The sequence below is a fragment of the Blastocystis hominis genome (genome assembly GCF_000151665.1).
Source record: "Blastocystis hominis, Singapore isolate B (sub-type 7) whole genome shotgun sequence assembly, scaffold_7".
Taxonomy (NCBI): domain Eukaryota; class Bigyra; order Opalinata; family Blastocystidae; genus Blastocystis; species Blastocystis hominis.
Window position 1 is genome coordinate 141,191 of NW_013171866.1, and position 16,029 is coordinate 157,219.

Here is a 16,029-nt window from a genome sequence, read left to right on the forward strand (position 1 = left end):
AAACACCCTCCCCTTTAGCAGAGCACTACGCCCTCCCTTTAGCACAGCATTCCACCCTCCTTTTGGCAGAGCACTCCACCCTCCCTTAGCAGAGCTTCACATCCCTCAGCGTCTTCACCGTGCACTTTCCAGCGGACGTGATCATCGCGTTCTCCTTGAACACCGCCACTCCCTCCTTGTCCGCTCGGAAGAACTCCTCGCACTTGCCCCACGGCGAGGTCTTCCGGTTCGGATTGACCTCCTCGTCGGGATTCACCGGCGGCAGTCCCTCGAACTGCACCCACTCTCCGATCGCAGCGTCGGCCGGCGGCTCCACGAGCTCCACCACAGAGGCGTCCTCGTTCTCCGCGCAGAGCACCATTCCCTGCGAGACGAAGCTGCCCACTCGCCGCGGCTTCAGGTTCGCGACCACCACCACCTTGCGATGCAGCAGCTCCTCCTTCGAGAAGAACTGCCGCAGACCCGACATGACGGTGCGCGGCTTCTCCTCGCCCACGTCGATCTCCTCGCAGTAGATCGAGTCCTTGCCCTCCATCTCCCAAATCTTCGTGATCTCGCCCACCTTGAAGCCCAGGCGGCACACTGCAGGCAGCGCGGGTGTCGCGTCCTCGCTCTGCGGCGCCTTCAGCTTGGTGCCGTACGCCTTGAACACCAGATCGCGCGATTCCTGGTTGTCGAAGGACGCGCGGATCGGGTCCAGCAGCAGGTTCAAGTACTTCGCCACCGCCTCTTTCAGGTCCTGCGGACTGAGCTCCTGCGCGGCGAAGGCCTGCTCCATCTCCTCGGGCGTGTTGAAGACCTGCTTTCCGCCGTATTTCTCGGGACGGTCGACGACGAAGGGCAGCTCCACGATGTGGAACAGCACCATCTTCGCGAAGGACAGCACGCCGTTCTTCTCCACGTTGCCCGGCTCGCAGAACGCGGTGCGGATCTTGCGCAGCACGGTCTTGGAGTCGTCGATCAGATCGATCTTGCTGTTCTCCTCCGACGAACTCATCTTCTCGCCCACCAAGCCAGGAACCATGAAGTTCATCAAGTGAATGCGCGGCTGGTAACCGATCTTGGGCAGGTACTTCTTCGCGAACATGAAGATCTTGCGCTGGTCCGTGCCGCCGAACTGCGCATCCACGTGCAAGTATTCCTCGTCCAAAGCCTGCAGCTCGGGGTACAGAATGCCGCTGATCTTCGGGTTCGCAACCTGCTTCACCACTTCCGCTCCGGCCTTGATCGCGTCGTGCTCCGTCACCAGAGAGGAGAGACGGTACATATCCAGAGTGTAGTCGGCGGAGAGCTGGTAATCACTTCCCGTCACAAACTTCAGTTTGTCCAGGGGAATGCCCAGAGAGCGGAGCATGCCCTTAATCACACGAATGTAGTATTCAGTGCGGAATTTGAGCAACTCCCAAGAAGACTTCATGTTGTCAAGGTAGGCATGCAGATCGGCGAACAGGATCGTCACCTACACATCACACGCACTTGGAGATCCCACCTCGCAACCCGCAATGAGGAAATCGCCAATCTTGCTCATTGGCACAAAATACCCAATGTGAGGTCTTCCCGTGGGACTCGTTCCCCAGTAAATCTGCATATCAGCCATCGGACGAGAAATAAACCTTGAGATCACGAGTCTTCAAGATCTCCTTAAGCTCCTCAGCTCCGTCCACCTCCTAACTATAAACTTCAAGCTATGACTCCAACCTGCAGGTTACGGGTAATAATCTCAAACTTCTCTTCTGGTGTCAACACTTTCGTCAAATCAATATTTCCTATGTGCTAAGGGTTGGTAAGGGCCGAATACTCGCAATGGTTGATCTTCCTTCCATTGTGTAAACTTTTTGTGAAAAAGTGATGAAAACCGGTTGTTGTTAACCTCGTTATTCTATTTACAACTCGCAACGATCCATCTCCAAAATAGGTCACAAGCCACGAATTCCACCACTTTGACAGCCTTGCCAGGGAGAGGTCCACAGGGACCTAGATAACAAAACGGCTGCGTCTCCAAACAAAGATAGAGTCCCAATTTAGTGCCTATTCTCCAAATTCGTTTTGCAATCCCCCATCATACAAAACTCTCATACTTCAATTTCCGATGTTTCTCGCTCTCAAAATTCCCAAACCAAACGGTTTTGACGACCAAAGCGCGAAAAGAAGCTGATGGAACGTGCCAAAGTGATCGGCAAGTGCCCTTGATTGTCAAGGGACCACTTTCCACACCTCAACCCCTGTTTCCCCAATCGATCAATAAGTCATATTTTCATTATTACTGTCGTTTAGATATGCTTGCTACTGCTGCAAAGGCTACTTTTAGTGTAGGTCCGTGCTGCTTTGTTGAGGCTGTAGGCTGCTCGTACCTTCGCTACGGCCAACGCTCCCAGAATTCTGATCACTGGTGCTTGCGGACAGATTGGTACCGAGTTCGTTACTCGTATTGCTCATTTTGACCGCCATTGATGTCTAGTTCTCCGTAAGAAGTACGGAGTTGAGAACGTCATTGCTTCGGATCTCCGCTTCCCGAACAGAGAGTTCCAGACCTCGGGTCCCTCCGCGTTCTTGGATGTGACTGACAAGAACAACGTGACCCGCCTTGTGGCCGAGAACGGAATCACCTGGATCATTCATCTGGGCGCTCTGCTGTCCGCTATCGGTGAGAAGATGCCCCAGAAGGCTCTGGAGGTGAACGTGCACGGTTCGGAGAACATCATCGAGGTGGCTCGCCAGTACAAGTGCCGTCTGTACATTCCTTCGACGATCGGTGCATTCGGTCCCTCGACCCCCAAGGAGATGACCCCCGATGAGACCATCATGCGTCCCACGACGATGTACGGTGTGTCCAAGGTGCATCTGGAGCTGCTCGGCGAGTACTACCACCGCACCCAGGGTCTGGACTTCCGCAGCTGCCGCTACCCCGGCATCATTTCGAACAAGGCGCTGCCTGGCGGTGGCACGACGGATTACGCCATCGATATCTTCTACGAGGCGATTAAGCACCACCACTACACTTGCTTCCTGGGTCCCGACACCCCGCTGCCCATGATGTACATGCCCGACTGTCTGCGTGGAACGCTGGAGCTGATCGAGGCGGACCGCAGCAAGCTGACGCAGTGCGTGTACAACATCGCGGCCATGACGTTCACGCCCGCGCAGCTGGCGGAGAACATCAAGAAGTACATGCCCGACTTCACGATCGACTACAAGCCGGACAGCCGCCAGGCGATCGCCGACTCGTGGCCGTACTCGCTGGACGATAGCCACGCTCGCAAGGACTGGGGATGGAAGGAGGAGTACGACATGGACGCGTTGACGCGCGACATGCTCACGGAGATCGAGAAGAAGCTGATGAACGCCAAGAACTAAGAGAAGAAGTATCTTTATGCCCACATTGACTAGCTGCGCTGTGTTTGTTCCAAGAAACAATGGGATCTAAAGTCACTTTGCCGATTGCTCCTGTGGTTCTTCAGCTGCCTTTGGTTCCTTGGGTTCCTTCGCTTCCTTTGGTTCCTTCGTTTCCTTCACTTCCTTCGTCTCCTTGGTCGGGTGGGTCGACAGCAAATTCATCAGCTTCACAAAATCCTCCGACGACACGTCCGCTTCCTCCTCCTCCTCCTCCTCCTTCTTGGCCTTCGCTTCAGGCGCCGTTTCCTTCATCGTCGCCTCGGTCTCGCTCTCCGCCGCCGCCTCTTCCGCCTCCTCCAACTCATCGAGATCCTTCACAGTTCCGTCCCACTGCAGCTCCTTTCCGTCCCACTTGCCCTCCTTCACGTACTTCTCCGTCTCCTCCAAACGGTCCTGCAGATACGACGACAGATCCGTTCCCTCCAGACCTGTCACTTCGTCCAGTTTCGGAGCTGCTTTCAACGTGTCGTGCAACGTGATGTCATCAACCGTCATCATGAAAGGAAGAAGACCCGCCATGCGAGCACGCTTAATGCAGCGAGCTAGCTGCTTTTGGTGCTTTTTGCAGGTACCACTGAGGTTTAGAAAGGCGATTATGAGTACGTTTGGTGACGACTGAGAATAACTCCCGTGTCGTGCATGAACAGCTGCAGGAGAGGAACGTTCTACTATTCGCATCCACGAAAAAGCGATACGAGGTAGTTGATGTACTGACGTGGAATGCTGCATAAAGGACAACCTTTCGCTCGCGAAATATTATCGCCTCTGGTCAGTTAGCAAAAATCAATTTGAATCATACGTTACCACATATTTGTTGCGAATAATGTCCAAATACGACATGCGAAGTATTTCCTTCCGTGTCGCAGCATCTTTGTAACTCTTCAGGTCTTTCTGAAGATCCTGTTTAAGAACAAAATCTCGAAGCATATCGTTATAGCTTTCTACGACATGATTTCCGAAAAAAGCATTTCCAACCAGTTGCAAACCCCTTTGCAAACACTGAAACTGTAAGGGATGGGTTGAACGCACAGAACCGACGAGATACACTGCGCAGAGCTTGAGCTACCCTTCACTTATCAACTCAATTTGCGTACATCCTATTCTAAACATTGTGAGTGATAGCCAGCTCTTATTTGTAAAATACCTCCGAATTCCCAAAATTCCCCTTTTTTAGTGTGTAAAACAAAGGCATCAATCCTCAAAAATGGCCCCTTCTACCATCCTAAAAGACTTGTACTCTCCAGGCTTCTCGCGAACCAGATAAAGAGAGCCCAGTTTGAATCGTTCCCCGGATAAGCAATGCACATCTATCTAACAGCATCTGGAATCAATCTACTCTCTATTACGGCCTTCTTAAAATAGGCAAAGTTTCCAGTTGTGCACCTTAAATCTGTTAACCTTGGTAAGTCTATGTTTGCATGACACTAAATCCTTCACTCTTCAGAATGATCGTATCCGAATCGGGTCTGATGCAGCCAGATAACGACGAAGGACCGATCCATATATCAGATACATTCCACAAGTCTATTTGGCTCACAATCGAATGATGTCAACTTTCCATTCGAATCGATGGACAGTTAGAAAACGATGTAGCGCAAACTTCGAGCTTCTTCAGTCCGGGTAAGTTCGTCAGCGCAAACGGTGCATTCACGAAATTCGATCCTTTAAACACAATCGATTCCAGTTTGTCGCAATCTACACTCACAAATTGCAGCGATTCTCACGTTCAATTTGAAAGGTGTTCGCTGGGTAAAACGATGTTCTTCCAAACGTTATGGACTGCAGTTTCGGACAATGGTGAATCCACAGTCTTCGATTCGCAGATTCATCACTTCTATTCGATGTCCCATTTGAATAGGAAAGACTCCACGAATTAAAACTGTTCTCACCAAACTTGAGCGATTTCAGACTCGCCAAATTGTCTATTTGCAAGTCAGTAACGGACAAAAGACTGCTGGATCCGAATGTGAGATACTCCAAATGACCAAAATGGCTACTGATTATGAAGGTTGGTTTAACATCGCCATGAATAATATCGATCGTAATTCGCTCCAGTTGGGTATGAACACTACTCAATTGGTTAGATCGCGTTACATACAATATAGGAGGCGCTTGCTTATCAGCTATCCATATACCATTATACACAATGTGACCTTGACGGTCATATTGGATCCCTTTCCCCCATCGTTGTCCCTTGTAAAATGTTCCTACGTAGGAAACAGTACCAATATCCTCAAAGTACAGAATTCCACAGCACATACACTGGTCATCGATCATGAAGCCTTTATACGTTAGGGTACCTTCTGAGTTATAGTACTCTCCGTATCCATACGGCTTTCTATCCAAAGCGATTCCTTCCCAACGATTTCCCTCATCACTCAGATCCACGATATCAAAAGCGCAATTATCCAAACATTTTGAACTGACGACGATACTGTCTCTCAATTCATACATCCCAATTAACATATCATCTCGTGTTAGCACAAACTCACCATTGAGCCTCCCTTCTTTCCATTGACATGTCGCAACCATGTTCTCTCCGATCATGAGTAATCCAGCTCCATTCAGATGGAAATGATCACAAGCTGCAAAAACGTTCCAATCATCGTGGTTTTGGATGAAAGATCCTACAGAGAGAGGATCCATAATATTTGTATTGGAATTCGATTGAGGGGAAAAATGAAGTGTGTGTACAGGCAAAATATATTTATTTTTGTACTTATTGTCTTCATTCATAACAGAATCGAATTCCACTTTCTGTAAATTGCTATTCTCGATCAATCTCCAACATGGAGTTGTTTTTAACAACCAAAAATATCCTCTTCACTCCCACACTCCGTCATGAATCCATATTATAGGTGTATACCCACACCTCCCACTTTCTTGCAACAAACACACGCCTTCTAAATTAACAACTCACTTCTTCCCCACAACCTTATCAAAGAACGACTGGAAAAGCACAGTTGGAGGTGGCAGCGTGTGCGAAGGTCCATTCAAAATCGCGAAAAACTCCTTCGAATTGATCAGATCATCTACCGCCCTCACGCTTCCTCCCCATCCCTACTATAATCCTCCTTCACCCTCATCTCGTTCGCCAGCTCCTCCACCTTATCCACCTCGAACACCTCATCGAACGCCGACGCTTTCTTTGTTTCCTGGCTTCGAATCGGCACCTTCTCCGCCTCGCCCTCCACGATCTTCACCACTTCGCCTCGCTCCGTCAGGCAGTACAGACACATCCGCCGGCCCTCGCGGATGCTCTCGCGTCCCCACGTCATCGCGAGCACCTTCGTGGGGAGCTTGACCGACACCACCGGGACCGAGCTCTCCGGATCGAACACCAGCACCGCGTCGCACTCGCGTGAGCCCGATTCGCTCGTCGGCTCAACGGAGGGCGCAGCGTTCTTCCGCTCCTTGCCCGATTTCGCGATCGTAGAGGCCTTCTGGCTCTTGGAGCCCTTCGATTCCTTGCCCGATTTCTTCGCTTTGGACGGCTTCGCGTCGTCGTTCGGCGTCGCTTCGATGGGCTCAGCGGGCTCAGAGGGCTCAGCAGGCTCAGCGGGCTCGACGTCCATTGAAGAGGCGGATGGAGGGGCGGAGCTGCGCACTGTGATCGCAAAGAGCGACTTCTCGACGAACAGATCGGAGTTGGCGGCTGCGCAGGCGACGTTGGCAGCGACCATCCACATGATTTGCCGCGAAACCGTGTCCCAGACGAAGAAATGGCGGTCCGTGACGCAGAGAAGCAGCGAGGAGTTCTGGAAGAACGCCACCGTTTTGATCTACACATCATACCGGCCGTCTGCATCGACGGTACTGAGCGAAGACGGGCAGGGCAGCACGACCAAGCCTTCTTTCGACTCGGAATCGAACAGACTCACCGTCTGATCGTGCGCCACGGCGAGCACGCTGCCGTCCTGCGAGTACGCGACCGATCGGATCGACTCCTCGCAGAGCTTGCTCTGATAGGTGCACGACCAGGTGAAGCGACGGTCCGACGACACGGCCTCGTTGCCGTCTTTCTCGCTTCCCGCCTCCACCAACTCCCAGACCTTCACCAGTCCGCTCAGATCCGTGGTGATGAGTTCGTTCCGTCGAGGATGCGCCGCCATAGCGGTGATCAGCGCGTGGTGCGGCGACTCCACGGACGCGAAGAGCTCCCACTCCCCGGAAGGCTTTCGCTTCCAGAACAGAAGCAGGGAGAGCTCGGCGCCATCGACATCGGCCCATCGCTGAGCGACGAAAAGCCATTCTCCGTTATTGCTAATCTTCACGAAGTCGACGCGGAACGAGCCCTTCTTGTCCTTCCAGAAGGTCTTCGACACGTCGGTTCGGCTGTCGCCCAGCAGAAACACGCCGGAATCCGACGCCGGGTCGTAGATTTGAATCTGGCCAAGGTGCGAGGTGGTATTGAACAGAAGATGCTGGGAGCGAGCATCGAACACCACGCCGAATCGCACGGCGGTTTCTAAGCGATGCACCGAGTTGCTGCCGGCCAACGCCAGACCTGCAATGGTGGCTTGGATGGTTCGCTGCGTGGTCTCCACGAACCGAATCGAATTGTCCTTGCCGGCCACGAAGAGACGCGAGCCGTCCGCAGAGACGCACAGCCCGACGATCACGCTGCAAACGCGCGGAATGAACGAAGGACGCGCCGAGGACGGCGACCACGTGACCACCGTGCCTTCCTCACCGCCCGAAAACAGCAGACCCGACATCGAAAACACCAGATTTCGAATCGGGTGCGCGTGCCAATGCAAGGTAACGCCCATCGCCTGCGCGTCAGCGCTCCCTCTCCGCTCCTACAGGCGATAAAAGCTCGTCCAGGGCGGGAGCTCCGGAGGGATGGTTGAATACCGCGGGGAGCTCCGTGTGCTGCGCGTTGGCGCGGTCGACCGCCTCGATGACGGAGGGCGGAGCGGCGCAGTCGCCGAGGACGTACCACTGGTCAATGCGACCCTGGAGATCGCCGGTCACGACGACTTTATCGAGGGGATGGATGGCGACGGCGACGAAAGGGAATTGCTAGAGTGAGAGGGCTAAAAGGGGCAAAACGCCGTGGAGAAGCCAGAGATGGTCGATGAGGCTGTTGTAGATGTAGAGAGAGCGGTTCACGGCGAGGGCGAGGAAGCAGCCGTGCGAGTAGAGGGTCTCCAGAGAGTCTGCGGTTGAGGGAGGAGGGAAGGAGGAGGACAGGTGAAGGAAACGTCGACGGGACGAACGGCGAGATAAACGTCGCTGCCCGTCGCTTCGAGAATCACGCGATCGATTGTGTTTGTGCTGAGGGTGAGGATGGCAGAGAGAGAAGAAGGTACATGATGTTGTACTGGACCAGCTTCCAATAGACTGTGTCTGCGAAGTTGAGACAAGATAAAATAAAACGAACCTGCTTCTTTCTTTGTGATGATGACGGCAAAGAGAATGTTCGGGTCGGTCGGGTGGGCTACCACGTTCAAGAGACCAATGGAACCCTCGATGTGGATCACTTTCACGCAGCCAAGATCCTGGATATCCCACAGACGGATTTCTCCATCGACCGCATAGGAAATGAGCTGGAAGTCACTAAAAGGTTTTAGCATGCATCCCTTGATGCGATCCTTGTGTCCAACCTAAAAGAATAGACCCAAAAAGGACAAAATCGTACCAACGTGTTCTCCAACGAGCAGGTTTTAATATCATAGATACGGATGTTCGATCCATGACAAATAAAGAGCTTTCTACGAGGAGTTACGGAAAATGAAAAATAGCTACTGTTCATCTCTACTTAGTACCGGTCTTGTATATACCAAGCATCCTCCAATCACTTTTCCTATAGACCACACCATTTGCGTAATATTGACTCCAACAGGAAAAGACTACAAAGAGTAAGGAATTTGGAGCGAATACAAAGAAGAGCCACTTACTAACGTAAAGAATCAACCACGGATGGCCTGATTTGCCAGAATAGCTGTGAAACTAAAAACCGCGATTTTTGGAACGTTTGCTATAAGCTCGAATAACTCGTGAAGGAAGGCGATCCAGTGTCAAACAAACAAACCAAATGAACTATTATAACAAGACAAAACCCCTATTCACTAAATACGGGAATCACTCAACAAGAGAGACAATCGAATCATATGAATTAAACGAAGCACATCCTTTGAGATATCCACCTAAGCAAGTGAATGCAAATTAGAAAAGTCTACAATTTCATCTGTAGTCGTAACAACCTCCAGCTTTCGTAATTCCGCTTCCGGAGTTGTACCAGTTACTTCTGTATTCACCTAATTCGTCAACAAACATATTTAACGTTCACCTTCAACGCCTGTATTAGTTTTTTATAGCTATGAAAATATCTTCCCTGAATGGAGTTAATCTCCTTTTTCATGTTATTTACTGCATGAGACGCATCCATGACGACTCGAGGAAGATAAATATGAGTATTTCTTCTCCTTCACCTTACTGACTGCTTCATCAATGATATTATTTAATGCTTTATCATACTGACCATGTTGATAATAAAAAATCCTCATCAACTCCCAATTCGACTCTAACCAGTTGTGATTTTCCCGATTTTCGTTTATTTCTATATAAGCACTTTTGGGAAGCAAAAAGAGAGGAGAATAATCATCCGGAACCCATTTTCGAATCACCACATCGGAATTACAAAACAGCAGTACGATTTCCCGCGTACTACGATCATCCGTAACGATGCTTCGCTGTTTCAAATCATATTCTTCCAATCGTAGGTGTTGTTCGTTTCGAGATCGTAAATGAGTGATCACTAGCGTTTCGTTTTCACTGAATTTGGGAACGATGTTGAAGTAGCGATACACAGCAGCTCGAAAACAGTCATATTCAATGGTCTTTTCAAAGAGCACAGGTTGATTGTAGATAGACGGAATGACCTATTTCAAATCATGATCGATGCTAAAGGCGCCTACAATGTTTTGATAGCATTGAATGGATTGACGTTTCAAGGAATTCCGATAGGATTTCCCATACAAGAGAGTGGATTGGTTTAAGAGAGAAAAATGCCCAATTTCAAACACGAACTTGGAGCAAGGCGGTCTTCGAGAAGTGGGATAGAAAGGAACAATCACGTACTCCGGCTATGAATGATTGAAGAGAGAAAAGAAGAACATCTATGGGGAGAAGAGGGTGAATCGAGTGGAAGAAGAGCGAGAGATACGAAGCCAGCGAGTTCATACATTCGTTTGTCGTGTGTTCTTTCTTGGGAGTGTAAAAAAGCCAAGTTAGATTGGAAGAGAGAGTGGGATAGGGAATGGAAGTGGCTTCCGAGAGAAACAAGGGCAGCGATTCAAAGCCTGGAATCGGTGAATCAAGTGGGACTTCTTGAAGAATGTTGGGAGAACGGAGATTCGTTTTGGTGAAGGAATGATCGGGTTTGTTCCGTAGAATGATGATTTGGCGTTTGTAGAGATTCACACAGCCATTCGGAATGTGGAGAAACTGGACTTTGTCTCCTGGAAGGATGGAAAAAAAGTTCGTTTGGATGTGGAGGAGATCTGGAGAAACCGTGGATTCGCTTCGCATGATTTGTTGGTAATACCGAAAGAGGGAAAACCAGGTTTTCTTCGAAAATGGGATACCGACTGGATTGAATTTGGCCTTCTTCGGGCGTTCTGTTTGTTTGAAACTTGATTGTATGCTCGGTTTGTTGGGCGAGTCCGAGTGTGAGTCGTCGATTGTATTAGTAGTTGAATCAGGCAGTAATATCTCCCTTGATTCTTCCTCTGGTTCTTGCTTTGATTCTTTCTGTGATTCTTTCTGTGATTCTTCCTTTAATTCTTCGACTTGCTCTCTATCCAACTCAGTCTTTGATTTTGAATCCTGTTCTTGACTTGCCTCCTCGTTAGAATCCTCATCTGACTCCAAATTCATTTCTTCATTCGATTCTAGTTTCGATTTCTTATTGAATTCTTCAACTAATTCTAATTGAGACTTAGAAGCCAACTCATTATCTGACTCTCTATCTAAATCGGAATTGCTATCCAAAATATTCATTGTATCAGTATTAACAACAGTCTGCAACTTCGGTTGAACAGAAAACTCAAAAGAAATCCTTTCACCCCCATTTTCTTCTTGATTTACAAGAAATTCTTCACTACGAAGATCATCATTAGAGATAGAATGAATGTTAAACGAATTAAAGTGAAGATAGTTTGTAATTCGCAACGAGAGGTTTAATTGAATAATGGCAAATACCAACAATATCAGTATTGAAGAGACGATAAACACAAGCATACTCCTTTTCATTTTACACTTCTAACAATGTCAAAACGCAAAATCACTCGTACCTTGCTTATTCTATATCTCTCTTCGCTGACTTAATAAAACAAAAATAGTAACAAAAACCAAGAATAAAGTAAATTATCTTTTGTAACATAGAAAACAGGCAAGACTGTATAGAGTACGATGGATGCTACGATCCAGAATCAGTAACTGTTGTTTGGAGAGTGTGAAACTAGATCCAACTCTGTTTCTGTTGTTGTTGATTTGGGAGGAATTATGGCATCGTCAAAGTCAGATGTATATATTTAAAATGGGATATCACGCCTAGCTACAAAAAGCGTTCGATACTCTGTCTCTAATCGTTCTAAAAGTATTAGTATCTTGCCAAGAAAGCCGTTCGTCCTATTACTGGAAGTAGAGTTTTGAATTTGCTTTTCTCTAGTCATCGGTTTGTGGACTCCCGCAGAAATGTTGGAAAAACTCCCATTGAACTGAATAAATATATTAGTTTACTATCAAAGAATGGATTTACATCTATGAATCCCCTAGACTTTTCCTATGAGGTTTTTATTTTATGAAAACATTAGTGGTAGATAATTAGTTACTCTAGCTACGAAAAATGGACCGAACAATTGAAACAGCTCCATTCCTGCCTTCTCTCGGGTTTAAGAATCCAAAACAAGTATCTTTCCAATATTGTATCCATTTCTAGCTCTAAAATGGTACAAGCCATGAACGAGCAAGAAGCCCGCGTAACCAATCTCCAAAAAGACCTTCTTTCTGCCTCCACCGAAGAACTTCGCTCCCAAATACAAGCCCAGCTCCGAAAAGAAACGGAGGTTCTCGACGAACGCACCCTTCTAGTACGCTATTCTTCTCCCTTTGAACGCAGGTTCGCGGCTCAATCAACGCTACGCGAAGCCCTCTGCGCGTTTGGCTCGAGTTTTTCCTCCTCCTCCCTGCGATTTTAGTTCGATTCACGAAGCCCAGCAAGCCTCCGCCGTCGACGCGCTCTCCTCCTCCTCTCTCTTCTTTATCGGCGATCTGACGAGCGTTCTGGAAGATCGCGATCCCCTCGCTCCCCATTTTTGCGACTCCGACGTGCGAAGCCAAGCGAAGTTTTCTTTATGAATTAGGCCGAAAAAAACGAGCGAAACGTTCCGCAGTCGCCGATTCAAGTGACGATTCTGAACATGAATCGCTCGCTTCCGTCGCTGAAAGCGCTTCAGGAAGAAACGGACGAGATCTATCGGCATTCCCCGCGGTTAACGCCTGTGCAGTGGACTCTTCGCTCGTACTCCCAATTGCTCATGTCGCCACTGCTGTTCGCTCCGATATCCTGAGATTGTTTATTGAATGAATGAATTGAATTGAATGAATTGAATGAATTGAATGAATGAATAAATGAATGAATCATTGAGTTTATATTTCACTCTTAATTCAACTATTCATTCAATCAATCACTCACTGAATTTTCCATTCATTCATTCATTCATTCATCGAATTTTGTTTTCTTCATTCCAATGGAATTCGCAGCAAAGCGATGTATCCTTCCGACTCCCCAGCTGCGAATTCGATATCGAAATCAATGGTGAAACGGTCGATACTGCTCGCTGTGTCGACATTCATCACTATCCCCCTCCATCCCCCCAAATCGTGGAAACGGAGAAACCCAAAGTCGAACTGGAGGACGCAACGCTCGTCTCCGAGAATCTCGTTTTGTCAACGAAAGGAACGCGCGTGCTGATGGATCTGGAAGACTACAGCAAAGAGAAGCAAACCAAAACACAAAAAACAAACTCGGAATTGCCCAGCAACTCGGCAAAACCGAGGAAAATCGAGAAATTGGCGATCTTTGGCACGCAGAAAATCACGGAAGCATCTATTCGATCGATTCTGTCCCTCCCTTTCTATCTTCTGTTCAGCCAATCAGCTTTATTCATTCAATTGACGCGTTCGCTCGTACTCAATCAAAACTTAGTGTGCGTTTCGTTGACCGAAATCGCGGGCTTTTTGCTCCCTCTCACGTCGAATTGTTGCTACTTGTTTGTCGAAAGCCTTCCGGCTTTGGAGATGGAGGAAACGGACTGTTCGGATTGTGTGAATGAAGGATCCACCGATTTGTTCGCGTTCTGGAACCACCAATTGGAACACACCCAACCTCGTTTGGCTTCGCTGTCCCTCTCAACATCAGAAAGCCCGCCAAAGGCGAAGATTCCCGCGCTGTTTCCCGGCGATCTCTCGGTGTTCTGCTATCTCCGCAAGCTTTCGCTGAACGCAAATTCGCAGCCCGAAAGACCCGAAGAAACCGCGGTGAAGGAGATCCGCGGGAAATTGCTGTCGACTTCGCTGGACGCGATCGAATCAGGTCCGAAGTTTCTGCATATGGGGGATGTGAGTATGGTTCTGAAATCGCAGATCAAAGATTTGTTTGTATTGGCGGATTTGATGATCGGCAGATACAATCAGACGATTGGGATGATGAACGAAGAAGTGAGCTGGTTTTTCAAGCAGATGGAAGCGATTCGAGAGGAATACAAGGAGGACTTTAGTAGGATGAATTGGGATTTTGGATGATGGAAAGCGGAGGAAGGGTTCAATGAGAAAATGATCGGGTTTTTGAAAGAGATACTGATCGAGGAAGAGGATGTGAAACAGAAATACGGATTGCGGTATGGATGGGAGTGGATGTGAATGGAAGGATTAATCGCGATGTGGTTCATATTCGGTTTCGTGAAGTGGTTCTGCAAGCGTTAATTCGCCTTTGTTTTTTGTTTGTTGGTTTTTTGATTCTACAGATATTTGCAAATTCTCGCCTAATCCTGATCGAAAATCGTCCTCCACGTAGCCTTTTCTTTCAATGTGAATGGAAGGGACCCCATTCCTCGATCATATCTCTCCACAGTCGTCCGCTTTTTGAAGCAAATCTCGTTTTACTCGACGGAAGAAGACGTGATTCGTCATTATCTCGATGTATTGAATGACAAAGCGATGGAGTGTAGAAAGTGTTCATGCCGCTCTTTCAATCATCGCTTCCGCGCACGTTGGTGAAGCTGTACAGAGAGCTGGAGATCGAGTGTCCGATCCGATTGCAAGTAGAAACGGCGCGAAAAGAGAAGAAAGAAAAGATTGTGCAGGAAGTGAAGATCGCGCCAATCCTCAAAACCAACACTCTCTTCCAGCGAAAAGCCCCACAGATGCCAAAGAAGCGAGGTGATATCGCGAAGGTGCGCGTGGGAGGCGCGACGTCGAAGCTGCCTCTCCTCAATTTCACCACGATCAAACATCGAGTCACAAAACCTCACCGCAAGTGGTTTGTTTGTTCACAAACAGTTCATTCCTTCATCATCGCTAAATAGTCCGACAGCGACATTCCCGTTCGTTTTCGCGGCTTCGTTGTCGTCGTTTTCGCTTCGTTTGATGCTTCCGGCTTCTCCAAATCCAACTGAAACGCGTGGAACGACTCCGCGGACTGCGTCGATTCCGGCCGCTTCTCGACGGCTTCCTTCTTCTCCACCTTCACCTCGGCCGTCTTTTCTTCCTGCTCCGCGGCTCCAGTGCTCCAAGACACCGAGGGAAGCGTAGGCCTGCGCGACATGAAGTTGTCTTTCTATCTCTCACTGCCTCCCCTCGCAGTCCACATGATTTCGACTCGCCTGCCGCATCAACTCGCGATTCAGTCGCTGATGCTTCTCCGCGATCTTCGTCATCGTTCGGTCCTGCTCTTTCATCAATCGGATTCGGTCCTCTTCCTCCTCTTCCAACTCCTCGATCCGGTTCGTCGTCTCGGTCAGCTCTTTCTCCAACTGCGCGCGGCGATTGTCCAGCTCGTTGTAGACGCTGCTTCGCGACTTCTGCAGGTCCTTCTGCAGCAATGCGAGCTCGTTCTCCAACCGATCTTTCTTGATCTTCAGATCGCCGAGCAGCCGCACGGTGTTGATTCGATGGACGTTCACCTATACGATGACTCGATTCGGAGGAAAAGAACGGTCAACTGGCGACGAGAGACGATCAACTCCATGTCTTTCGAGGTCGGAACCTTCTTCTCCATTTCCTTCACGTGCTCCAGAAGCTTCTTGCAGTCCTACGGTCGATCCAATCGCCCACTCCAAACCGTTTTTGTCATAATCGACTGGTAATGGTGCTCTCGCTCCTCGATGAAACTCGCGAAATCGCTCTCTGTGAGCTTGCTGTTGCTCACGCTGTTCAGATCGACCTCCTTCTCGCCCTCTCCGTACGTCACCACCAAAATCTGCACGCATTCAATGCATCAACCATGCGGTACTTTGACTGTGGGAATGTCGCCGACGTAGTACTCGTATTTGCTTTCTTTCACATCGCGGATCTGGCGGATCAGATAGATTTGCTGGTCTCCGATGGTTTCGCGGTGCAGGATGAACC

The 16,029-nt window shown here is 48.9% G+C and overlaps 5 protein-coding genes; 1 reads left to right on the plus strand and 4 right to left on the minus strand.

Annotated features, from left to right (window-relative positions):
* Window positions 1–8: 8 nt before the first annotated feature.
* Window positions 9–1,823, minus strand: GSBLH_T00004475001 (uncharacterized protein; the record flags this gene model as incomplete). XM_013043379.1 has 5 exons in its annotated part: window positions 9–1,459; window positions 1,490–1,582; window positions 1,614–1,667; window positions 1,699–1,766; window positions 1,799–1,823. The coding sequence occupies 5 exons, from the start codon at window positions 1,821–1,823 to the stop codon at window positions 86–88; spliced, it is 1,614 nt and encodes a 537-aa protein (XP_012898833.1). The 3' UTR covers window positions 9–85.
* Window positions 1,824–2,276: 453 nt separating this feature from the next.
* Window positions 2,277–3,354, plus strand: GSBLH_T00004476001 (uncharacterized protein; the record flags this gene model as incomplete). The annotated part of the gene is made up of 3 exons (XM_013043380.1): window positions 2,277–2,309; window positions 2,341–2,425; window positions 2,459–3,354. 3 exons carry the CDS (start codon window positions 2,277–2,279, stop codon window positions 3,352–3,354), a joined length of 1,014 nt encoding a protein of 337 aa, XP_012898834.1.
* Window positions 3,355–5,094: 1,740 nt separating this feature from the next.
* On the minus strand, window positions 5,095–6,129 carry GSBLH_T00006819001 (uncharacterized protein; the record flags this gene model as incomplete). Its single annotated transcript, XM_013043381.1, has 1 exon — window positions 5,095–6,129. One exon carries the CDS (start codon window positions 6,127–6,129, stop codon window positions 5,095–5,097), a length of 1,035 nt encoding a protein of 344 aa, XP_012898835.1.
* A 163-nt stretch (window positions 6,130–6,292) lies between these two features.
* On the minus strand, window positions 6,293–8,165 carry GSBLH_T00004477001 (uncharacterized protein; the record flags this gene model as incomplete). XM_013043382.1 has 3 exons in its annotated part: window positions 6,293–6,425; window positions 6,458–7,175; window positions 7,206–8,165. The coding sequence occupies 3 exons, from the start codon at window positions 8,163–8,165 to the stop codon at window positions 6,310–6,312; spliced, it is 1,794 nt and encodes a 597-aa protein (XP_012898836.1). The 3' UTR covers window positions 6,293–6,309.
* Window positions 8,166–14,962: 6,797 nt separating this feature from the next.
* On the minus strand, window positions 14,963–15,359 carry GSBLH_T00004478001 (uncharacterized protein; the record flags this gene model as incomplete). Its single annotated transcript, XM_013043383.1, has 2 exons — window positions 14,963–15,238; window positions 15,270–15,359. 2 exons carry the CDS (start codon window positions 15,357–15,359, stop codon window positions 14,963–14,965), a joined length of 366 nt encoding a protein of 121 aa, XP_012898837.1.
* Between the last annotated feature and the right edge of the window lie 670 nt (window positions 15,360–16,029).